General features: G+C 49.4%; 2 protein-coding genes across 2 annotated transcripts; one reads left to right on the forward strand and one right to left on the reverse strand.

Annotated features, from left to right (window-relative positions):
* Positions 1–546: 546 nt before the first annotated feature.
* On the reverse strand, positions 547–8622 carry copz1 (COPI coat complex subunit zeta 1). Its single transcript, XM_041241529.1, has 9 exons — positions 8518–8622; positions 5431–5499; positions 4704–4785; positions 4171–4262; positions 3822–3877; positions 3452–3529; positions 3073–3124; positions 2720–2758; positions 547–1382 (listed from the first exon to the last, which is right to left on the reverse strand). The coding sequence occupies exons 1-9, from the start codon at positions 8533–8535 to the stop codon at positions 1335–1337; spliced, it is 534 nt and encodes a 177-aa protein (XP_041097463.1). The 5' UTR covers positions 8536–8622; the 3' UTR covers positions 547–1334.
* A 9196-nt stretch (positions 8623–17818) lies between these two features.
* Positions 17819–25118, forward strand: nfe2 (nuclear factor, erythroid 2). Its single transcript, XM_041241523.1, has 4 exons — positions 17819–17907; positions 21052–21130; positions 22035–22217; positions 23534–25118. Exons 2-4 carry the CDS (start codon positions 21083–21085, stop codon positions 24767–24769), a joined length of 1467 nt encoding a protein of 488 aa, XP_041097457.1. The 5' UTR covers positions 17819–17907; positions 21052–21082; the 3' UTR covers positions 24770–25118.
* Positions 25119–26021: the final 903 nt, after the last annotated feature.

The following is a 26021-nucleotide window of genomic DNA, read 5'->3' on the forward strand; positions in this document are numbered from 1 at the left end:
AGTGGTACAGCGAGATGCTGTAGATTCACCACACGCCTACCAAGATGTGTGTGCAGTACAAGCAGTTCTCGTTTCAAAATAAAAAATATATATATAAAAATACATAACACCAATGCAAAAGCTAATTCAATTAAACCCAAAGCATGCAACACACGGTTTTCATTAAAATAAAAAATATATCTATCTCTATATCTATATAATTTTGTGTTTTTGGTTCCAGGTGCTGGTAAATCTTTCAGAAAATGGTTGGAGCAAATACCGCGTCTGGAAAGGTAAGACCGACTTTTTAATACACGTGTTCTGTTTTCATGTTTTAAACTTTTCTTTTTTAGGGGGCATGCTTATTTTTGCTCTGAGGTTTGTCTCGGTCTCATCTTCTTTTCTCCAGTTCTCTAGTATTTTTTGACAATAACCTTTTACAGTAAAAATGCAGCGTGGCACAAACACAGAGTTGAAGATCGGTGCCACTCAGGGTCTGTGAGACAGTCACGGACGCGGGGAGAAGCACAGCAGCCGTCTGGAACAGATTAGCACTCAACAGCAGACTTTGAGCGAGTCTGAACACATGTTTTATTGAAATCCATTCTGAATGTTGACGGAAGCAGGCTTTACACTGTACATGCTGCAGCGTCGCTGCTGTCACATGATCCACCTGCCCCCTAATCAGAGGGAACTGGCCAAGGGGAGGAGAGCTGCATGCCCTTGTTAGCGAGCAGCTAAAAACATTCATTAATTTAACCAACATCTCCAATAATCGCCCCGAAGAAATCCTCTGCACTCGCTCAAGGGGGAAAAAAAACAAGAAGCGGCTCGCTTTCTTCTAGCTGACTGCCAGAAACCCACAATACCCTTCGATCAGAACAGCCACTCAAATGCAGCATTTTCTCTCCCCTCCCCAAACAATGTTTGTATTAAGAAGGGATTGAACGGTTGTTATCAGTGTATTCATCAATATTTAACCAGCAAACTGCTCTAACAGGGACTGCACCCGCTTTTAAAAGAGGTCCCTCACCCCCCTACACAAAATGCTAAAGGAGCAGCAGTCGTGAATATTCATCAGCGGGGCGTTAATATTCATGAGTGGGAGGGTCCAGAGGACCTGACAGTAATGCAGCACACCTTATAAAACCATGTCATCAAATCAACAGGAAATTAACAGACTCGCCACTGTTCGACACACATGTGGAATGAATGATTACAAAACATACAAATCTATATATAATTACAAAGAAACAAAAACAACGATGAGGTCCCTGTGTCTTTCTAATTGGTGGAGAGAGAGAGCTGGGGAGGGAGGTTGTAGTTCCTCGGGAGGAAGGCTCTCGTTTTCAAATCTATCGTAGCAGAGACCACTTGATCTGCTCTTTCGCAGACTGAAGAACCTAAAGAAAGAGGGTGAGAGGTACAGTGGGGTTAGCTAATAGAATACACACACACACACACACACACACACGTATATATAGCGGGGAGAGGGTTAAAAAAACAAACAAACATCAAAACATCAAGTTTGTGTGTCCTGGGTCTATTTTTAAAGGGGCAACGAACCTGCGTCGTGCAAGCTCGGTTAGATATGGTGGCAGGGGTGTGTGGGTGCCCCTAGAGACCCAGAAATGGACACAGATTTAAAAGCGTTGATCGAGCAGATCAAGAGGAACACCGCTGCCCAGAAGGAGTAGAACAAGAGATGCAGACAGGAAAGGGGCTACCAGATCTGGAGCCAACCGAGCTGGAACTGCTGCTCCAAAAGTGGGAGCAGGCGAGAGAGGCACCGCTGCCTGCAGCCCCACAGGGAGAAGCCCTGCTGTCTCCCAAGCAGGAGGAGGAGCAGCCACCAGCTACAGACAAGGGGAAGGAGGTGAGGAGCCCACCACCCCTGAAAGCATGTCTGGCGCTGCTCAGGGCGGCCCCTTGCCCCGTGCTCTGGGAGACCCTGCCTAAGGTTCCAGATCTCCTGTCACTGGACCTGGATCCCAGCAGTGTGCTCCATGAGGCACAGTTCCTCGCCTGGTCCCCCAACTACGCTTCCACTGCATCCCCAGATGTTGCGACGCAGGCGGCAGACGTCGCTTGGGCTCCCCCTGCCTGTTGCTAGGCTCCCCCTGGCGGTTCAGAGGTCGCTACGCCGCCACCCATCCTCAGACTTCTGCCTGCTGCACCACCCTCCAGGTTGCCGGTCGCAACGCCAGTCACCCCTGTTCCCACAGTGGGGTCCCTCGTCGCCGGTTCTTGGTTCCTCCCTGGAAGCGCCAGAGGGACCGACCCACCCTCAGTTTTGTGTTGGAGGGCGCAGATCAAAGAGATGGGACTTGGGGGGGGGGGGGGGGGTGTCTTTTAAGGGTGGAGGGAGGTGGCTGTTAAATGGCCAGTGTCTTAAAAAGACATGGGGGAGGATGTGTGAGCAGGGTTAATTTCTCCCTGCTAAAAAAAATAAAATAAAAAAAAATGTGCAAATGCACATTTGTTAATTGTTTAATTGCTTTATTAGTAATTATCCCTTGCACCTGGCTATCATTGTAAATTCGAGCCAGGTGGAGGGTATTTAAAGGAAGCAGCTGGTCTGTTCAGGGCTGCCGGTGTATAGAAGCCAGCTTGCTGGTGCGCACACACACACACACGCACGCGCACACGCACACGCACACCCATCAATCCATCCATCACTGGCCATAGCAACGACGTGACTTCGTTCCTCTTTGCTTCAATACATTTCATACCTACATACCTGAGTGACAGTCTGCTCTGTCAGAGGAGCATCGTCTCCCTGGAACAAAACGAGAGAGTCAGAAACAGGAAGGAAGAGCCGATACAACCGTCTGTCTCGCTGTGATGTCAAGTTGCTTGAAGTCACTGTTAGTCAATGAAAGCAGTTGAACCGTCACAACAATGTCTAAAACATTCAACTGTGTGTCAGTGCCTGTGTGTGTGTGGTGCAGTCAGTGTGTCTCTGTGGTGCAGGCAGTGTGTCTCTGTGGTGCAGGCAGTGTGTTGCAGTCGGTGTGTCTTGGTGTTGTAGGCAGTGTGTGTTGCAGTCAGTGTGTCTCTGTGGTGCAGTCAGTGCATTGCTTCCTCTCTTACCCTCAGAGCCACGCGATGCACCACCTGCTGAGGATCACTCTCCAGAATCACCCTGCGAAAGAGAGAGAGGAGAGAGATTCAATCACAGTGTTGGAATAAAGACTCCTGTTGCAGAGCAGTTTCATCCAGTCCAGGTTTTACTACAAGCCTGATCAGCCACAGTGAGAGGGGAACAAGCTCAGTGTGTGTCTTGTTAAAAACTCCAAGAATGGATCACACTGCTATGCAACGGGGGGTTACTTTCACCCCTGGATACACAGTGGATAAGGTCACTAAGCAGCCACACATTCGCAGCTCCTCTGGTCTGCACAGCCCATAAGAAAGGTATTCCCATCCTGGTGACAGAACAGTTTAACATCACGAGTGCAGCAGACCTTACCCTCCGTCCACGATCTCGTCCACTGCGAGAAACAGCCCATCCATGCTATCCAGCAGAGCCCTCTTCTCAACGTTCTTCCTGCGGGATGCAAGACAGGGCTGGGAATGAGACTCCTGTTGCACAGCAGTGTCACCCAGTCCAGGTTTTACTACCAGCTTGATTAGACACAGTGAGTAGGGAACAAGCTCAGGGGTGTGTCTTATTAAACTCGTAGTGAAACCAGGAATGGATCAAACCGCTCTCCAACGGGAGTCTTACTGCCATCCTTGTGATGATGGAAACTGTTTAATAGAAGGTTATCCTCTTAAATAAACAAACACATTCCCTATAACAGACATGGCCAATACTACAAAACAGCCGAGTCTCTTACCTGAACATCTGACTGAGCGAGTCAAACAGGCAGTTCAGCACGGACATTAGCATCAGCTGAGAGGGGAGGAGGAATTGGGAGGGTTAGAGCACAGGCTGGAAACACTAATAAAACAAGCCCTGTACAGAGCATCACTGTTGAGGAGTGAGTACAATACAAAGCATCCGCTGGGGACTCTGTAAAAATGACACGACACTTCAGCAGCACATCTGGAAATGCACAGCTGCAATGCTGTAAATACACACAGACAAGACTAACACGCCTTCATTGAAATCTTTAGTTTTATTTTTTAAACAGTGCATGGTTCCCTGTTTCATTTCTCTCTGACCCGCCAATGGTCTTTCTTTACCTCGTTCTCGTGTGAGCTGCCAATCACGTAGAAGTACAGATCGATGCTGCTCTTATAGACGACAGTCAGCCCCTCCAGGAGAGCGATCTCACCTGAGAAAGAGGGGGGGGAGCAACAGACAGCTCTGTTTAATAAAGACCGTGGGATTGATGTTTGTATTTTTTCTTCAAGTGTTTTGATGCCTTTGCTTTGTCTCCCTGCAGGAGGGCTGGCTTGCTTGCAGGATCGGGGTCAAACCCTGTTTATCAATTCCAATTCCTTTGATAATCATCATTGAGATTATTATTCAGCTGCTTTCATCTGAAGCCCCTTTAACTGACAGACAAACAGTGACTTCAATTGAAGTGATTTGGTTAGCACTGTCTGCGAGAAGCTCATTTAAACAGAACACTGCTAAGTGCAATTCTGATCAGTGCGGTGCTGGAACAGATTCAAACAGAATGGGAATGGCAATCGAGAATTGTTTTTTTAAAAGGAATTGGAATTGAAAAAGCAGGAATTGACCCTGCCTGCTCGCTCGCTCGTTCCCTTACTGTCTGTGCGGTGCGTCTTGTTGAAGATGTTCTTCTCGAAGGCTTTCTGCTCCTTCACCGTGGGGTAAGTGTCATCATAGTACTGTAGATACAGAGCACAGCGAGGGGGTGAGAGAGGGGGCAAGGGGGTAAGTGTCATCATAGTACTGTAGATACAAAGCACAGCGAGGGGGTGAGAGAGGGGGCAAGGGGGTAAGTGTCATCATAGTACTGCAGATACAGAGCACAGCGAGGGGGTGAGAGAGAGGGCAAGGGGGTAAGTGTCATCATAGTACTGCAGATACAGAGCACAGCGAGGGGGTGAGAGAGAGGGCAGGACAGGGGGTAAGTGTCATCATAGTACTGTAGATACAGAGCACAGCGAGGGGGTTAGAGAGAGGGCAGGACGGGGGTAAGTGTCATCATAGTACTGCAGTTTCAAAAAGGTGCAGGAACCAACATTTCTAAATCAACTATGGCACCTGTAAAAATCTCCATAACTCCTTGTACTTTTGCTACCTAATTGTACAATGACTTAATTTCTAATATATATATATTTTACATTGTAAAGTTTCGGCCCAGCTTGTGTAATTGATTAAAATCGAGAGAGGGGCAGGTTTTAAATGACGACGTTGCTGACGGCTCAACCCTCTCTCCTGCATGCTGCTCCACCCCACCCCAGAGTGATCGACTGTGCTGCTGTGCACACAGGCCTGGCACTCTGACACGCAAGCCCCGGACTCTGTACCTTTGCATAAAGCCTGTCGCCGTCATTGTCCAGGATCAGAACAGCCTTCACTGTGTACAGGGAGGGTTCCTGTTGAGAGATAGAAGAGCACATTCACTACACGTTATTATTAATCAGCAGACCCTTCTATCCAAAATCTCTGCTATTGGGCTAGAAGAAAGGGAGTTTTTATTTGTGTCATGCTTAAGGAAGTTAAATCAGTTCTGTGCGTACATAATGTTTCTTTAATTATACAAAAGAAAAATGTGTAAATATGTAGAGTATAATTTCCAGAGCAGGGACTCTCAAGCTAAACATGTTGGTGGCTGCATCTATCTATCTATCTATCTATCTATATATATATACACACACACACACACACACACACACAGCACAGAGCCTAATTAAAAGATGCAAATGCTAACATGCAATACACTTGTAAGCTTTTCATTGTGGACTGTAATACACAGAGGCTGCTGCAGACCCTGCCTCTCCTTGCTCTGCTGTGCTGGTCGGATCGGGCCCCTCCCTCGAGTCCCACGCAGCTGCAGAACTTGAGCTCCCGAGACAAAGTTCTGTGATGCACTGACTTCCCCAGAGTCACAGTCTGAGTGTATAACAGAACTCCACCTCAAACACCCGAGGAAGGCAACGCCAACCCCAAACACAACGCGAGGAGGGCAACGCCAACCCCAAACACAACGCGAGGAGGGCAACGCCAACCCCAAACACAACCGAGGAGGGCAACGCCAACCCCAAACACGACCGAGGAGGGCAACGCCAACCCCAAACACGACCGAGGAGGGCAACGCCAACCCCAAACACAACGCGAGGAGGGCAACGCCAACCCCAAACACAACGCGAGGAGGGCAACGCCAACCCCAAACACAACGCGAGGAGGGCAACGCCAACCCCAAACACAACGCGAGGAGGGCAACGCCAACCCCAAACACAACGCGAGGAGGGCAACGCCAACCCCAAACACAACGCGAGGAGGGCAACGCCAACCCCAAACACAACGCGAGGAGGGCAACGCCAACCCCAAACACAACGCGAGGAGGGCAACGCCAACCCCAAACACAACGCGAAGAGGGCAACGCCAACCCCAAACACAACGCGAAGAGGGCAACGCCAACCCCAAACACAACGCGAAGAGGGCAACGCCAACCCCAAACACAACGCGAAGAGGGCAACGCCAACCCCAAACACAACGCGAAGAGGGCAACGCCAACCCCAAACACAACGCGAAGAGGGCAACGCCAACCCCAAACACAACGCGAGGAGGGCAACGCCAACCCCAAACACAACGCGAAGAGGGCAACGCCAACCCCAAACACAACGCGAAGAGGGCAACGCCAACCCCAAACACAACGCGAAGAGGGCAACGCCAACCCCAAACACGACCGAGGAGGGCAACGCCAACCCCAAACACGACAGGAGGAGGGCAACGCCAACCCCAAACACGACAGGAGGAGGGCAACGCCAACCCCAAACACGACAGGAGGAGGGCAACGCCAACCCCAAACACGACACGAGGAGGGCAACGCCAACCCCAAACACGACACGAGGAGGGCAACGCCAACCCCAAACACGACACGAGGAGGGCAACGCCAACCCCAAACACGACCGAGGAGGGCAACGCCAACCCCAAACACGACAGGAGGAGGGCAACGCCAACCCCAAACACGACAGGAGGAGGGCAACGCCAACCCCAAACACGACAGGAACGCCAACCCCAAACACGGAGGGCAACGCCAACCCCAAACACGACAGGAGGAGGGCAACGCCAACCCCAAACACGACAGGAGGAGGGCAACGCCAACCCCAAACACAACAGGAAGAGGGCAACGCCAACCCCAAACACGACAGGAGGAGGGCAACGCCAACCCCAAACACGACAGGAGGAGGGCAACGCCAACCCCAAACACGACAGGAGGAGGGCAACGCCAACCCCAAACACGACAGGAGGAGGGCAACGCCAACCCCAAACACGACAGGAGGAGGGCAACGCCAACCCCAAACACGACCGAGGAGGGCAACGCCAACCCCAAACACGACAGGAGGAGGGCAACGCCAACCCCAAACACGACCGAGGAGGGCAACGCGCCGCCAGTTCTTTTCTGGTTTGAACTCCACGGCACAGCACGATGACCTGAAAACAATAAAAGAGCAACGAGAAGACCCCTTATCTTCAGCGTCCCGGTCCAGGCAGGGAGTCAGCGAGTCTGGGTGCACTGCTGCCTGCTCACATAGGAACACGACAGCAATGCGGGGGTGTAACTGCTTACCTTACAGAGGGGGTGCATTTCAATTTCATGAGAAAATAACTCTACGATAGCAGCCACTGACTGGCGAGTTGAGATTTAGGGCTTGCTGTTGGGTGTGTAACGCTGATACGACAGGGGTTGATGTGTAGCGTAGCACACACACACACACACACACACACACACACACACAACTATGCAACTCGAAACGATCGGATGTAAACAATGTACAGCTGCTTATTCTTCTCCACCCCGGGTGAACACGCACCCCTATCCAGGGGCGCACAGCGCGGTTCAGGCATTCCTGCCACACATCTGAAATTGAAAAGCGCCCTCGTTTACAATACTTCTTATTAATACAGGGCGTGTTTTAAACGCTTAGGACGGCGGCAGGTCACAGCGCCGGATCGTAGCACTGAGAAACAGACGAGTCCTGCTTTTATATCATTAACACAAACACAGCCCGTCCGTGGCACCCTTCATTCATCCCGCACAGCCGCTTTATCCGCGGCTTGCCGTGTCTCAGTCACTCCCTCGACTCATCACTCTGAGGTGTGTTTGTTTTTTTACAACACCGAAAATTAAGCAAAATGATCGTGGGTGGAAAAGCGGGACCCTGGTAGCCGGTATCCCGGCACTCCCTCCCCATCTCTCCCCTTGCTAGTGCACTTTATCCGGGGGCTTTGCTGAGTGTGCAGGCCGAGTGTGGAAACAGCGCGCCGCTGGGGCGGAATCGAGGCGTAACCCGGAGTGAACCCGGGGCGCTGCAACCCCTCGCCCCGGCTACTTCAACAACCCCCAAACCGCGCTCCTGATCCGCCTTTACATCCCACAGTTACCCTACCAGAATAAGAGAGTCCATCTTCCACCAGCGCCGGCGTGCAGCAGGGCCGAAAGGTAGCTTGCTTCCGATTGGGTAGAGCGGCCCGCCACTCAAACATTCGCTCTTCGCTATTGGGTAATAGTAGAACCCAGTCAGCATTCCGAACCCGCCTATAAAATACGAGATTGAATCTGAAACACCCGCCCAAGAACACGAGTCCCACTCTTTATTGGATAGCATCGCTGTCAGTCAACAGAAAGTGTTTCATGATTGGTGTACAGTTGAACGGCGTACCACCCGCCACCCAGTTGCCAGGTAACAGCACCGCGTTCCACTGTGGAAATGTGAACGGTAAAAAAATATTGTAAGATATATATCTCTGTAAGGCATTTCCGTTCAAATAACTATAAATACCAAATTCAAAATGTTATTTTACTAGAATTCCTGTGAAATATAATGACGGAGGCGGTTACTTGTAACATTTTCTACAATCATTAGCACCGATAACTTTTACCGAAAAAAACAAAAAAACCGGATTGCAAGTGAATGACTTTCATCTTTATTGCGGTGGAGATAATGCGAGTTTCGTGTTGGGTCAATCCCTGCTTTTCAATTCACATCCCTGATCCGAATGGCCCTGGGCAGGGTTCTGTTAAACGAGCTTCTCACAGACAGCGGGGAGGAATCACTTCAGCTGCGGTCGCTGCGAGTCACTCAGTTACACCGGCTTCACATGCAAGCAGCTGAGCGATCACAGCGCCTCATTGCGACTCTAAATATCAATTACAGTGCTTTAGAAGGAATTGGAATTGGGAATGCCATTGGAATTGGAATATGGAATGCGGCGTGCCCTCCTGCCAGCCCCGTGCATCGCGCACAAGCTGGATGAATCGGGGTGCAGCGCCGCTGCTCACACTAACACACGCACACACATGCCGAAGCAGTGATGTTAGCGAAACCCTCTCCCGTACCCGGGTCCAGTTTTTTTTTTGAAGATGTCGATGCTTGAGTGCGCATGCTCACTCCAGCGTGCTAAGCGAGCGCTGCTGTTGTACCGTGGACTCGAGTGTCCGTGGACGTGGTCAGCTTTACACTAGACACGATTTTAACATGTTTTCACCCCAAGTTGTTTTTTGTTTTCACTCCCTGGTAACTGCCACTTGTGCTGTGCCTCATTATTTTAGCAAACTGCTCTGAAGGGTCTTACACTTTCACAGCGTTTACTCCAGTCTTTAATGAACTGCTGTTTATTTGATTTTTTTAAAGAGATGACGGCTGTGGATTTTTTTTTCCCAGAACTAGAACCAAACAACTAAGTGACGTCATCAGAGCTCTCTTCCGCGGTATTTGTTTTTCTCGTTCAACAAACAGGAGTTGATTAAAGATTGCAGTAAAGGCTCAGCAGATCGGTCCCTTATCAGCGCCCCCTCCCTCTGCTCACAGTGCGCACACGCCTAGTTTTCTCTTAAAAGGGGATGTTTCTCTTTCAGGAAAAGGCAGGCGAGCTGCTCTGGTTTTTACGAGACAGTTTGGCGTTGTGAAATCGGACAGGAAGCTCAAACAGGCTTCGGAAACTAATATTTCACAAGAGAGAGAGAGAAGGGGAGGGGAGGGCGCACACGGGACTGCAGGGGGAGTGTGTAGAGGATCCTGGGATACAGGAGGTCTTACCATGGAAGCTGGCGTTTTGTTACCATTGTTTACAGTTCTTGTTTCCAGGCTTACACGCTTGTGTTCAAACCACAAAACTGTAGCTTGGCTTAAGATGTTGTCTTATAAAAGGTTCCTGCAAAGTGTGATAAAGGAAAACTAACCCTAACAAAGGTTTCCCATAGCAAAAGCACAGCAAAGTGTAGTACAGCACATTGGAAGCATGGCAAAGCATAGGGCAGCATTGTAAAGCACAGAGAGGCATGGTAAAGGACAGGGAAGCATTGTAAAGCATAGGGCAGCATTGTAAAGCACAGAGAGGCATGGTAAAGGACAGGGAAGCATTGTAAAGCATAGGGAAGCATTGTAAAGCACAGAGAGGCATGGTAAATTCTCAGATTCCCATATTGCATTGCAATGGGAAAAGCATGCGTGCACAGTGACAGTCGTTTGATTGCAATGTGCTGCTGGTGAGAACATGCCTTGGGGTTGTCACATCAGGTTGTTTGTGCGTTCCTCAAGTGCGTTTCGAAATGGGTGCAGATGGAGGATTGTGAAAGGGCTCCTGGCATTGCAGCTGTCTCTGGTTAGCCACAGCGCTGCCGTGTTGTAAGGGGGGAGGAAAATTAGCAAGCTGATAAAAATAAGAATTACAATTTCTGTTATCAGTTTGCACTGACCACCTCTTGTTCTTGTCAGTGTTAGAGGAGTGATGATAACCAAGGCTTGTAATTCTCTCTCTCCTAATTATCTCTCTTGTAATTCTCTTGTAATTCTCTCTCTTGTCATTCTCTCTCTTGTCTTTCTCTCTCTTGTCATTCTCTCTCTTGTCATTCTCTCTCGTAATTCTCTCTCTTGTAATTCTCTTGTCATTCTCTCTCTTGTCTTTCTCTCTCTTGTCATTCCGTGGTCTGTTTAGGTCTCATGTAAGGAGTCTAGAATTGCTATTCATTTATTTGTATGGTATTGGGTAAACAGCCATGAGAATCACTGGCCCCTGTGTGTTCTATAATATGTTTTAAAAACTGTTGCCCACATGATCTGTACACCTGGTTTCCCCTTCATCTCAGCTGGTGAAACGACCTTTGTGTATAAGTACACACATAGATATATCTATATAGAGATGACAGTATGTGATATTCAACTGATTACAAAATATCACAAAACAACAACACAGAGACACTGAAAAATCCCCTAAATAGTTAATTCCGTTTCCCAGAAGAGAATTAGAAAAGCCCCTGTGAGCAGCGCAGCCTGGGTCTGAACCACAGTGAGGAGGTCAGGCAGGCAGGCAGGGTTCCTGTAAACACTGCCTTGTGTTATAACCTCCTCCTCCTCCTCCTCCTCCTCCTCTCCCTTCTCCTCTCCTCTCCACACCAGTGTTCTCAACATGTGGAACACGTGTGTCAGGACTGGTACACACCGCCAGGTGTTTTACATGACGATATGAGGATCACAATACTCCCTTAATGGTAATGCATCAATCTGTTTGAACCACAGAGAAATGGGAAATTATGACGAGATGGGTTTGTTGTGAACTTTCAAAGTTACTGATGGGGAACCAAAGCAGCCGGTCTGTGTTGTCAAAATAATTTGTTAATGCCGTCGCTGTATTGCAGCGGCCGTTTCAGATTGCACTTCATTACTGGCACACCTGCTCTTCCCTGCTGGAAACGCTGGTACTGGAGATGAAAAGGTTTAAAACCACTGCTGTGCTTCATTGCTCGGAGCCTTTGAGTGTCCACGCTGCTCCTCGCTGCTCCTCTGTGCTGTGCCTCGCTTATACCTCGGGTCTCCGGACTCACGTTGTGCTTTTACCAGCTTCCATCATCCTAGACTGCCCCTGCGTTTCAATGTCCATTTCACAATCCGAGTGCAGACCAGGCAGAACTGGAAGGGGGTCAAGATTAAAGGCTTGCTCCAGTGCCGCTGTGCTGCAGTGAGGAGACCCGCTGAGCTGACTATCCCGTGTGCTGTGCCCCCCCGGAGCTGGCCTGTGGTTACACTTACAGATTTGGTACTCGTAGGGTAAACAAGCCCAGAGCCAGTAATTCCAGTGCCGGGAAGGAGAGCAAAGTCAATGGCAGGATAGAGCCTGCGGTGACATCTCTGCCATGAGCTCACAGCAGCCCTTGTCACAGTCCTGTTCACACCAGCACAGTTTCAATTCGCTCCGGGGTGCAGTTCAATCAGCAAAGGCCGTACGACAGGGCTCCTCTTTCACAGGAACCTGGGTCACCTCGAATCACACAACCCTACGCAGGCTGGAGAAGGGGCCAGCTGTTTATTTACTGAGGGTTGTAAAAATTGGGGTCGATATATTCCGTGATTTCACCGTGCTGGATTCGAACCCAGATCCTCCACAGGGGTATTTGTAGTGTGATTATAAACATGGTAAACTCCCGTCTCCAGTACAGTCAAACCAATAATCTTTCTTCCTCATATTATTTTGGTAAACGCTTTTTATTTATTTATCCAAACTCATTTTAATGCCTACATTTCGTTCCTCTATTTGAATTTCCTCATCTACATAATCCTTGCGCAAACCTGGGGAGGTGAAAAGCTAGCGGTGCAATGAGAAACGCGGTCAAAAGGGTCAGCGAGGAGAGAGAAAGACAGGCAGACAGAGAGAGGGGAATGGCTATTCAATGGTTCTGTTTTGAGGGGATATGGTAGCAGTACAGGGCAGCTACAATGGAATGAGACTGGCATGGGTAGAATGCGAACATTTGTTATATTACGGCTGGTGATGGGAGTATCGCTGTGCAGTGGTTCGGAGGCAGTGAGTGAAATGCATGTGTGGGACTCTTTAAACAGAATAGCAGTTCACACCGTGAAGCGTGTGAGATCTTCTCAGCACACACGCTTCCCTTTCCCGTTCGCAAAGAAGACATCTTCCCACTCTCTTTTCCAATGAGTAATACCTTTCCAGACTCGCACAGAGTGCCACGCGATGACACGCGCAGCACTCTGCAGTGTCACCAGCATTCTTTATCGTAAGTCCCGCCCCCTCCTTTTAATCTGGCAGGACCAGTAAGCTGATTGCAGCCTGGTGTTTATTTTTCAGGTGCTCTGGGAGCCTGTGTTTGTGTGTCTCTTTGTGTGTTTCAGTGTGTGTGTTCCAGTGAGTGATGAGCGATTGTGTTCCAGTGTGTGTGCTCCAGTGAGTGATGAGGGATTGTGTTGCAGTGTGTGTGTGTTCCAGTGTGTGTGTGTTTCAGTGTGTGTGTTCCAGTGCACAGATGGGCTGCCAGGTTGAAGCCCAGCCCAGCCGTACAGTGACACAATGGGCTGCGCATGAGAGGCTGAGCTGCAGAAGCAGCAGCAGCAGCGCAGAGTGAAGAGCCCCATTGTCTGGGAGCAGGAGGCCAAATTACAGGTTAGGATGCCCCACGACCCCCCCATCCTCAATAGGCAGGCCTTGTCAGGGACTATAAGGTCAAGCATATATAGATCAATATTCTCAGCGTGATTATAAGGCTGCGTATGTAACATGTAACTCACAGGCAGGCCATTGATAGCATGGCATGAATTCAAGGTAAACCTAGACCAGTGAAACACAAGAATAACAGAGCTGATCATCCGAACATCTGGAGTACACTTCACCGGGGGGGCGGTCACTTGATTTTTTTGCCTGAATGGGCGGGGGGGCGGTCTTGGGTTTTAGGTTTTGGGGGTTCCTGGGTTTTTGTTTAGTCTTCTTCTTCAAACAGATCAAACAGTCCAACGTGGGCGTGAGACAGCAGGGATGCCAAACCACTGTCTCAGTGGCAGCGTGGACTTGCAGAGGGGCTGGCACTCAGACCCCCCCCCCCCCCATGAAACCCCCGGCTCGCTGCTCTCCTCTTCCGAGCACAGGCCTGTCTCTCCCCTTGCCAGTCAGTGCGGGAAGGAGTGATATCATCCAAAAACAAGCGGCCAGAAGAAAAAAGAGAACCAGGCCGCGTCCCACCCACTGCCCCACTCATCCTGTCAGGGGATTGCCAGCCCCTCCCCCAGCAGGCAGACCGCAGCGTTAACATTAAGAGCAGGAGAGCGTTTTGTTTGGTGTTTGTTTTAGAAACCCCACAGCAGTCAGTACATTTGTTTAAATGTGGTTTTGTTTTTTTTTATATTGTTGGTATTCGCAGTTTGAACAGCCTGTCCCTGTCTCCTGGTTTTTAATTTGGCAGTAGAGTCCCGCTCAGTTCAGTATCACTGCTGCTCATAGCACCCTGATTATTAGAGAGACGGCAGGGCTGCTCACACTTTGCTTAGTTTATTGTAAATAATTTATCACATTAAAAGCAGGTGTGCTTTATTGTGGGGAACTTTTATAAGGGTTAGCTTACCTCATTTTTTAATATGCTTTACCAGACCTCCCTGTGCTTTACAATGCTGCCCTATGCTTTATCAGACCTCTCTTTGCTTTACAATGCTTCCCTATGCTTTACAATCTCTGCTTTACAATGCTTCCCTATGCTTTATCAGACCTCTCTGTGCTTTACAATGCTTCCCTATGCTTTATCAGACCTCTCTTTGCTTTACAATGCTGCCCTATGCTTTACAATGCTTCCCTATGCTTTACAATGCTGCCCTATGCTTTACAATGCTTCCCTACGCTTTGCCATGCTTCCACTGTGCTGTATTACACTTTGCAGTGCTTTTGCTATGGGAAACCTTTGTTAGGGTTAGTTTTCCATGGTGTGTTATTTAATATCCCCTTCAGTCTCTGTGTGTAGAATTGCACCATCTCAGTTTCCTATCTATGTGTCTATTTTACAATGCCTAATGTTTTTTTGTTTTTTTTCACACAAACTGTTTTAAAATGTTCTAAACTAAGATAAAAACTGGTGATCGAAGGGGGTGTGCTTTGCACTGCTGGCCTATGCTCAAGCCTGCTGCTATAAGTGTGGGTCTCCGCTGTGCCCCCGGGTGGCTCCAGTGCGAGGATGTGGTCGGGGGAGCGGCGTGCGGAAGGGCTGCGCGGAGCTGATAGCGTGGCTGCACGAGGAGAGGCACCGGGACAGGCTCCTCACTGCGGTTTGGCACGAGAGCCGAGTGGAATGGAGGCTGCAGGAACCGTGCCTCTATCACTGAGCCGCTCGCCCTCCTCCTCCCTCCCCCCTCCCCCCTCCTCTCCCTGCCTGCCTGCCTGAGAAGCTCAAACTCATTGCACAACACTGCAGGACATGGGGCAACCTGCCCCCCCCCACACACACACACACACACACACACATCCTCTTGTATTGTTTAGCGGTTAGGGTTAGGGTGAAGCATAGAATTTTCATTATTCCCTCCTGAGGTGCATTGAGGTTCAATGACAGTTAACAAGGGACAGAAGTAAATGCTGCTGCCACTGCTGGTAACATCCCCAGTGCTGGCTGGGCAGTGTTGCAGTGGGGGACCCTGCTATGATGGAGCTCAGAGAGGGTCAGTCTGAGTGCGGGCTCATGATGGAGGGCGATTTGACCACAAAGGAGGTGGGACAGCGTCTAGACTAGAGTCCTCCATCCTGGTCAGCGGTGACACAGACTGGGGGAGACTCACACACACACACACACACACACACACACACACACACACACAGGGCCGTTGTCTTCCTGCCTGTCAGACACAGGGAGGGTGGTGGGCTGCAGTAATCCCAGTCCCATGGTTTCGGTGTTGGGCTGGGGCTGCTGTAATCGGCCCTGTGTTCCTGGCAGCTGGTGGTTAGCACACAGTCCCAAGCCAAGGTTTGGGTGACAAGATAATGACTCCCTTCGGAGCTGCGTCCCTCACAACGGTCTCCTCGTGGTCAGCTGTGCAGAGTTACACACAAAACAAGACAGCTCAGAAAACACTGCACTCCAGCTACAGGCAATTAGAAAAAAGCATGTTTTCAATTTAGACTCAAGAGAGTCCAGTGTTTCAACCTGCCCAAATAATGAAGCCCAATTTTGAACCCTTTTTAAATTTGGGTAAAATATGATTTTATTGTAAATGTATTTTTTAACATGCTGAATGTGAGTGTATTGAAATGGGAAGCGTCTCCCGTAGTTTTTATTTGTTAAGAGCATGATGAAACGCGCGCATCCTTTTCACGTCAGTTTTGGCTGAAATGTAACGTTTTTTTTTTTTTCTCACAATTTCAGAGAATTTTTGCCGAGTTTCTCAGAGGACTTAAAACATTTGTCTTCAGTTTGAGGACACATCACAAGTCACAGAGAGGCATGGTAAAGCGTATTACTAAACTAATACGCTTTCCCATAGTAAAAGCACAGCACAGTGAAAACATGGTAAAGCACAGTTGACTGTAAAGAATAGCGAGGTATGGCAAAGCATAAAAAAAATACTGCGGTAAACTTTTATAAGGGACTTTGCGCAGTGGAAAATGCTTTGTGAATTTGCCCCAATGCTATCTTGATGAATCTGAGAGCCTTGCCTCCAGCCCTTCTGCCTCACGAGTGGAGTTGCAGTCTGGGAGGCAGCGAGGCTTAGGCTGGGAGTTTGGGAGGCATGGAGTCTAGGAGACAGGGAGGCAGCGAGGCTGAGATGGGGAGGCAGTGAGACGTGGAGTCTGGGAGGCAGCGAGGCTGAGGCTGGGAGGCGTGGAGTCTCGGAGACAGGGAGGCAGCAAGGCTGAGACTGGGAGTTTGGGAGGCGTGGAGTCTGGGATGCTTGGGAGGCAGGGAGGCAGCGAGGCTGAGGCTGGGAGTTTGGGAGGCAGTGAGGCTGGGATGTTTGGAGTCTGCCCCTCACCCCCTCTCCATTTCTCGCTTCGCTGACCAGGCAGGTGGAAGAACAATGCGCCCTTTCTGCACAGCGGAGCTGCACATTCCAGCCCTCCTGAATTAAAGTCACAGCGTCCCCTCCGACCCGACGGACTTAACCCTTTGCTTGCTGGAGTCGTAAAAAAAAAAAAAAACATCACAATTTGACTCCTGTTAATAAATAAATAAATAAAACAAAGCTTTTATTTTGCATCCCGGAATTAGATTCTTGGTGGTGTTGAGGCTTAATATTGTGATTGCCATTGCAGCCGCCCCATACCTGCTACCATTGCCCCATAGTACAGAAGCATTGCCACTGTAGTGTCTCTGTCTGTCTGTCTGTCAGTCTGCATTGCCAGAGCAGCCGGCAGGCAGCCTCTCTGTAGCTGGGGTGAGGTAGAGACTGCAGCAGGACATGCATCTGCTATGGAATGCAGGATATGTGTGGTTTTCGGGTTTGCTGTGTGGGAGGGGGGGGGGGGGGGGGGGGTATATTACTTACAAGGGCTTGTGTGACTGTTTCCTTGAACAGCCACCAGATTACCAGAAGGGAGGAGAGGGGGGGCACCTTGTGGGTTTAAAAGTTTATGCTTTTTGTCTTTAGCTCCTAGATAACGCTGGGGGGGTGAGGAGTTTGTGTGTGTGTGTGTGTGTGTGAGGAGGAAGACTGCTTATATCATAACCCTTCCCAGTTATGTAAGATAAACCATCAGTGATAGGCAGTGTAGAGAGAGAGAGAGAGAGAGAGAGAGAGAGAGAGAGAGAGAGAGAGAGAGAGAGAGAGGCAGGCAGGCAGGCAGGCAGACTCACAGGGCACATACAATACTACAAACACCTGCTGGAAGTTTGCTGTTTGTTTTTTTTTTTCTCCTGACAGGGAAAGTCCAACTTTTCTTTTTTTCTTTTCTTTCTTATCATCAGTCCCTCTTGGATTACTGGACTCGTCAGGTGTGGAAGTCGTTCGCTCGTCTCCCGGTTCTCTGCACAGTCACCTGCTCTGCGCGCCGCGCTGGAGAGCAATGATTCTCAGGTAAAGACCGCTTTGAAAAATGTGTGCTTGTAATAATGCTGCTGTGTTAACAAACTGCTTAACATGGGAACTGCTTCAGAAAGATGCCTGGATTATTATTATTATTATTATAATTATTATTATTATTATTATTATTATTATTATTAATAATAATGAAGGTCATTTTCTATTATAATAAAGTTTCAGATTCCGTGGCACAGGCTGTTTCTTATTTTTTTTATTATAATTATTATTATTATAATAATAATGATGGGTGTTATCTATTAAGTCCTGTAAGTTCTTCTTTTTTATGATTATTTGTATATTATTAGCTGTAGCAATAGTAGTGATACTAGTTGTAGAATCGAGCGACTCTGTTTGCAAGTTTAGAACAGTATGGAAGAGGAAAGTAGGTTTTTAAACCTGCATTCGTATCCTTTAAAAAGTATTACATGTTGAAAAGAGCGTGCAAGTCTTTACTGGCATCGAGACCCTGTGTAGTGACTCCAGCACAGGCTTTAAAAATACTTTGCACCTTCCTGTACCAACACTGCAGTCCCTCAGTGCACTGAGACTGTGGGCATGTCAGGGACCCGACCCTCTGCCTGGCTGGACTGTGTTAGGCTGAGACCATTTCAGACAGGCAGGGACAGTGCAGCTGGTTAAGCACAGGGTGGAGTGCGGCGCTGTAGCTGGGATCAGCCCGGTTTTGCTTGCCGTTAAACCGATGATTGAAAACGAGAGCCCCGTTTAAAGAGTTATTTGAAGAATGTTTCGTATTTGTCAAGGAGACTGACTGACGTGGGCTAGTTTACAGGATGGGGGGTTCTGTGTCTAATGCTGCAGAACAGTGGATCTAGTGTATTGCTATTAATAATAATAATAATAATAATAATAATAATAATAATAATAATAATAATAATAATAAAAAAACAGATACCTAGCTAGAAAACTTAACTTGCTAGAATTATGCACACCGTGACTGAAAATGGTGTTACTGAGGCAAAACAATGCAGTTACTGTGAAACACAAACCAAACCCGTAGATAAATGAAGGCTACAAGGAGCCTGGCAGGAGAGTGCTGTGTGAATGTGCACACGTTAGAGCTGGTACACCAGCACTGGCAGCTCACTGACTCTCCTGGGCTGCTTCATATAGAGAGCCAGACAGGAGCCTCCAGTGAGGGCTGTGCTTCGCTGAAACACGCTGTGTTGAAATATCATTGAAACATCCGAACACAAGCAGGGCCAGAGGGAGACGTGCATAACACTGAAACATCCATTCTACCAGTGGCAGCCCCACCCCATTGAAGCTGCCCTGTACTTGTGCTTTCATTGCCCCTGCCCTGCCCTGGGCTCTATGCATTCACATCAAAGATCTCGTGGAAGAGTCATTTTTCCACCAAACGTTTATATGCAGCATAATCAAAAAAACATTTATACAAAAGCATGACGAAAAAACAAAGAAAGAAATTCCTCTCAATTAACCCTAAAGCTCTGTTTACATGAAGCAGATTTCGGGGGATAATTATGACATTGCTGGAACTGAGCTCTCTAAGTAAACACATATTTCCAGCCTTACGTTAAAAAAATAAATAAAATCCAATTTAAAAAAACTGATTGCGGAAACAAAAAACAGAAGAAGATTGTGAGTGACTGGTGGCTGAGTGACTGGGGGGGGGGAGTTCTTCTACTGTGATGTCCTGTAGTAAAAGCACAGCACAGTGTAATAAAGCACAGAGAAGATAATGAACCAGCCCCCTTCTCAAAGTACAGTGAAGATAATGAACCAGCCCCTTTCTCAAAGCACAGTGAAGATAATGAACCAGCCCCCTTCTCAAAGCACAGTGAAGATAATGAACCAGCCCCCTTCTCAAAGCACAGTGAAGATAATGAACCAGCCCCCTTCTCAAAGCACAGTGAAGATAATGAACCAGCCCCCTTCTCAAAGCACAGTGAAGATAATGAACCAGCCCCCTTCTCAAAGCACAGTGAAGATAATGAACCAGCCCCCTTCTCAAAGCACAGTGAAGATAATGAACCAGCCCCCTTCTCAAAGCACAGTGAAGATAATGAACCAGCCCCCTTCTCAAAGCACAGTGAAGATAATGAACCAGCCCCCTTCTCAAAGCACAGTGAAGATAATGAACCAGCCCCCTTCTCAAAGCACAGTGAAGATAATGAACCAGCCCCCTTCTCAAAGCACAGTGAAGATAATGAACCAGCCCCCTTCTCAAAGCACAGTGAAGATAATGAACCAGCCCCCTTCTCAAAGCACAGTGAAGATAATGAACCAGCCCCCTTCTCAAAACCCAGCATGTGGTGAAAGATTCTGTTATCTGCAGAGAAACAGCAGCTCTCTGTGAGAGAGATAGTGCCAATCCTGCACTGTGTGGTAACTCCAAGAAGAGAGAAGAAAAAAAACATTCCCTCGCAGTGACATTTACAAGCAGCTGGGGACAAAAAACGCCTCTTCTATGCTGTACTCTACACTTCATCATGCACAGCTCTGGACAAAAGTGTAGCATTACCTAGAATTTTAGGATTGAGACATATTTAAATAGAATATATATATATATATATATATATATATATATATATATATATATATATATATATATATATATATATATAAAAAAAAAAATACAAAATTATATTGCAAAAAGTCTACCGGAAGCCATGCTAGTAGTCCAGTATTTCATGTTAGATTTGGAAATTTGTTTTCAGTTTTTGTCAGTATACAGACAACTACAAAGCGGTGTGTAATTCAGTGTTAACGTAGCACTATTCAGCAGCTTTCATTGGACCTTTCTGAGTGTATGGGTGAAATGAGCTCATCCCAGAGGGTGATGCAAATCCTTTTGGCCATAGATGTATAAGCACCTGGCCAGCAGCTCTGGGAGGGAGATGAGGTCATGGATTGGGAGTAGGGAGAGACCCTTATAAAGGTTTCCCACAGTAAAAGCACAGCAAAGTGTAATGAAGCACAGTGAAAGCATGGGGAAGCATTGTAAAGCATGGAGAGGCATGCTTCAGGAAATACAGTTTAATAAAAGCATTGTACATACACAGTATATGCATGGGAATAGCTCGGGCTGAGCTTGGCATTGCCGTTGCTGTGGCTCAGTGTGCGCTGACATGACCCTATGCTGTCTGTTCCTGGCAGGAGGGCCCTGGATGCCGCTGTCTCTTGGTGAATGTGTGCGTCGGCGAACTGTGTCCTCCCAACCCGGAGGAACTTTGAGGTCAGCACCCTGGTATTCGGGGGAGTGGAGAACACTGCTGAACTACTAGAAATCTGCAATTAATATATGCCTTGTGGCCCAGACTGGGAGGGAGGGAAGCAGTGTGGCTCTAGAGGAGCTGAGGAGGGACTGGGAGGGAGGGAAGCAGTGTGGCTCTAAGAACATAAGAAAGTTTACAAACGAGAGGAGGCCATTCGGCCCATCTTGCTTGTTTGGTTGTTAGTAGCTTATTGATCCTAGTGGGGCTGAGGAAGGACTGGGAGGGAGGGAAGCAGTGTGGCTCTAGTGGGGCTGAGGAGGGACTGGGAGGGAGGGAGGCAGTGTGGCTCTAGTGGTTAGAGCTGGAGGGACTGGGAGGGAGGGAGGCAGTGTGGCTGTAGTGGTTAGAGCTGAGGAGGGACTGGGAGGGAGGGAAGCAGTGTTGCTCTAGTGGAGCTGAGGAGGGACTGAGACAGTGTGGCTCTAGTGGAGCTGAGGAGGGACTGGGAGGGAGGGAAGCAGTGTGGTTCTAGTGGAGCTGAGGAGGGACTGGGAGGGAGGGAGGCAGTGTGGCTCTAGTGGAGCTGAGGAGGGACTGGGAGGGAGGGAAGCAGTGTGGTTCTAGTGGAGCTGAGGAGGGACTGGGAGGGAGGGAGGCAGTGTGGCTGTAGTGGTTAGAGCTGAGGAGGGACTGGGAGGGAGGGAGGCAGTGTGGCTGTAGTGGTTAGAGCTGAGGAGGGACTGGGAGGGAGGGAGGCAGTGTGGCTCTAGTGGTTAGAGCTGAGGAGGGAGTTGTTATTTTATTATGGTACACTGTTATGCTGAGAAGGGAGTTATTATTTTATTATAATACACTGTTATTCTAACCCCTTTCGTTTCTGTAACCTCCAGGTGTTTCTTTCTCAATCTCTCCATCTCCCTCTAGGGGTTGGATCCTCAGGGCAGGCTCCATGCGGGGGTGGCGATGGGCCCAGGGGGCCCCCAGCCTGGACCTCGCTCCAGGCTGCCTCACCTGCCTCACTCCGAGCCCGACATGGACTTCTCCTGGCAGGAGCTGATGGCTCTCGCAGAGCTGCACACACAAGCCTGTATTGCACAGGCTCCACAGGTAACATAATGAAGTCAAGACCAGTCAGCATACAGGCAGTGCTGCAGTCTGTATTCCCGTTAACCCTGCGTGTACACACTGCAGGCACAGCTGTGCAGGTATTATGAAGCCATGCAGGCAATATGAAATCAATCACACAGGCCCTTGAAAAGAACAGAGGAGTCTAATCGAAACAAACTTCCAAAACGAACAAACAAGCTAAATAAATAAACCCAAACCTCCAGGCTGCCTCTCACGCAGAGTGAAATATAAAGACACCGCTGTGGCTTGGTGGCTGTGAATGCTCCCGGACCGTGTCTTTAACAAACCCTCCTTCTGAAGGGGAGCGGTTCTCTGTGGGGTTGCTCCTGAGGGATCCTGTTCAGTGATCCCTCTTATCTAGATCTGCAGCAGCAGCAGCACGTAGCTGGACACCAGCAGGGCATTGGCTGCTCTCAGGTCCGATTCGCCCCCCCCATCCACTCTCAGTGCTAGTGTAACAAAGAGCCCATTGAAGTCAGGAGGGGGCAGTGCTGGGGGGGGGGCAGCGCTGTGCACAGACAGGCTAACCTGGAGCTGCACAATGTCCGTCTGTTACACCAGGAAACCTGACTCCTTCTGGGGCTTCAGCTGGTGTCTCTGCAGGGGGAGGGGTCAGATCATTAGAGAGGAGCCCCCGTGTTTAATTGAAGGATCACGTTTTTTGGTTTTTGAACTGGCTGAATGTTAAAAGTGTTTTTTTTTGTTAATGGTTAGTTTATATAAAGCGTATTCAAGAATTAATCAGCAAAGCAGAGGGATAGAGAGGCGGGGATCAAACCCCCCCGCTCTGTGGCTGCAGGAGTGTCGCTGTGTGATAAGGGGGGCCGAGGAGGGGGGGCCGTCACACTTGAACACAGCGGAACAGGCTTCCTAAACGAGCTTGCAAACTGAGACACGCACACTGAGACACACACACACACACGCACACTCACACACACACGCACACACACACACACACACACTTACAGGACACGAATGAAGATACACAATCCCGTCTCCATGAAAGGTTTTTGTAAATTGCTCAGGTTTTGAAATGCGTTATCACCAGCCATAACCAGCTTCGAAAGAAACACACTTCAATCAAAACCAAAATACACAGGAAAATCTACCAGTGATACTCACAACAGCACCACTGCTGTCACTGCTAATGATAGTACAAAAACATCTACAAAATGTGAAAGCTTTCTACAGTTCCTGCAAAGAAAAAGCTTTCAAAATGTGTAACAGCTCAGTGTGTGTCTCAGTGTGACAGATCCTGACCCTCCTCTCTCTCTCTGCCTCTCTAATCTCCACAGGAATTTGAGGTCCCCGGAGAGGCCCCCTACGACCCTGCCGCCTCCTATCTCCCCTCCCCTCAGCCCATGATGCCACCTGGGGGGTTCGGAGCCACCCAGCCCCTTGCTGAGCCCCCCATGCCAGCCTGCGCGCTCCCCCCTGCCCCCTACCCAGACCTAAACTCGTCCTGCCAGAGACCGCAGATGGGCATCATGCTGGGGGGGGGCTACGGGAGCACGAGCGCGGGGTACACCAGGCTGCTCCCGGCCCCCTCCTCCTCCCAAACCCCCTCCAGCCTCCACCTGCAGCCTCCCGCCCCGTCCCTGCCCCTCATGGGCCTGCTAGAGCACCTGGTGCTGGCGGGGTCCGAGACAGGCCAGCCCAGGCAAGGAGTGGCCAAGCCACCCAACCAGGAGGAGCTGGAGTCGGACTCAGGCTTGTCCCTGGGCTCCAGCCCCGCCCTGCCATCGCCTGGCAACCCGGGGGCGCTGTACCCCCCTGAGAGCGTGTGCTTCAGCGAGGCGGAGAGGGAGGGGGGGTCGTCGGGGACGATGGGGGCTGACTTCGCAGAGCAGATGTACCAGCTGGAATACCAGCAATACCAGATGGGCCAGCAGGCTGCTTACAGCCCGGTGCTGCCTTCCTACGGGGCTCCAGCCCAGCAGCAGCAGCAGCAGCAGCAGCTCCACAGCCTGTGCAGTTTCATGCCCGTCAGCAGCAGCAGCAGCAGCAGCAGCAGCAGCGATGGCAATGGGGTTATGGTGGAGGCCAGAAAGCTGCCCCCCAGCCCTCGGCGGGACCTAAGCCGGGATGAGAGGCGCGCCCTGGCCCTGAGCATCCCCTTCCCCCTGGATAGGATCGTCAACCTGCCTGTGGACGACTTCAACGAGCTGCTGGCCCGCTGCCCGCTGAATGAGAGCCAGCTGGCCCTTGTCCGAGACATCCGCCGACGGGGCAAGAACAAGGTGGCCGCCCAGAACTGCCGCAAGAGGAAGCTGGAGAATATCATGCAACTGGAGGGGGACCTGGAGCAGCTGCGCTCCGAGCGGGAGAGGCTGCAGAGGGAGCGGGCGGGCTGCGAGAAGGGGCTGGCGCTGATGAAGGAGAGGCTCGGGAAGCTGTACGCCGAGGTGTTCGGGAGGCTCAGGGACGAGGAAGGCAGGCCCTACTCCTCGGAGGATTACTCCCTGCAGCAGACCAGCGACGGCAGTGTGTTCCTGGTGCCGTGCAAGCAGGTGGAGGGGGGAGTGGACTGAGGGGGGGGAGCAGGACCCCCCGGGGCGGGGTTAATGTTCATGAGGGGTGGGCTTCACGGAGACTCTGACGTCTGGAACGGAAAGAAGGCTCCTGCTGCACTGCAGTTTGACTATTTCTAGGTTACAGCAAGCTTGATTCGCTCCGGTGTGCGTAAATAACAAGTTCAGGTGTGTCTCGTAACAAAACTGAAAACGGATCTGACTGATCTGCAACGGGAGCCTCATTTCCATCCCAGCAAAACATCCCTAGAATAAAACCCTGGTCTATAGGAATGTAAATAAGACTCCCATTGCACAGCATTTTGATGAGTTTAATGAGAAGACACACCTGAGCTTGTTGCCTGTACACACTGTGGCTAATGAAGCTGGTAGTAAAACCTGGACTGGGTGACACTGCTGTATGACAGGAGTCTTACTTCCATCCCTGCTCTGAAGGGGATTCTCAGAGCTATTTATGCCAAATGGTCACTCAACAGGATGAATTAAGAGATGCTAACCGAAGCCCAACAGTCCAGACTTTCATCACTGAATGCTTTTTTGCAAGTTACTTTTAGTATTTCCAAATTGTCCTTGCCTCAAAAGAGTGTGCTAATGCAAATACAATCCAAACAAAATCTGGTTCTAGATCAGCCACTCACTTTCTGCAAAGAACGACTGAGATGTTATGTTATGTTCTTAGGGTACTTGCCTTTGCAATATTATTTTTTTTGGGTGGGTGGGGCATTTTTAAATGAGATCAGTCCTTATTGTAATATGATATAATTCAGGTGTGCAGGGCTCCAGCGAGCTGAATATGTGCTGAAAGGGAATACATGACAACCAGGCATGTGTGTGGATCCCCATACGTGTGTGTGTGTGTGTACTGGTTATGGCAGCAGCAATGAGGGACTGGTTGTGGATCTCAAGCAACACAGGCTGTTCAGTTCTGGGCTCACTCTAACAGCCCGCTCCGCCCCTCCCTCAAAGAATTGTTTTTCAAGCAAACCCCAGGACTAGGAGTGTTTCTTAAACATTCAGGTCGGAAATGGTTTCAGCTTGATCCGAGCTTTGTGTTTGGGTCTCACGGCTGCTGCAAGTGTGACTCGCAGCAGACAGAAAGCAGGCAGGGTATCAGACACAAAGCTTGGGACAAGCTGAACACACTTCACAGCTTAGATTTGTTAGGAAAATAAATGAATAGTAGTATATTAGTTCACTGCATATACATAAAGTTTGGCATAAGGGGTGGTTCTGTCAAAACCAACCATCATTC

The sequence above is a fragment of the Polyodon spathula genome, unplaced genomic scaffold, assembly GCF_017654505.1.
Source record: "Polyodon spathula isolate WHYD16114869_AA unplaced genomic scaffold, ASM1765450v1 scaffolds_784, whole genome shotgun sequence".
NCBI classification, from domain to species: domain Eukaryota; kingdom Metazoa; phylum Chordata; class Actinopteri; order Acipenseriformes; family Polyodontidae; genus Polyodon; species Polyodon spathula.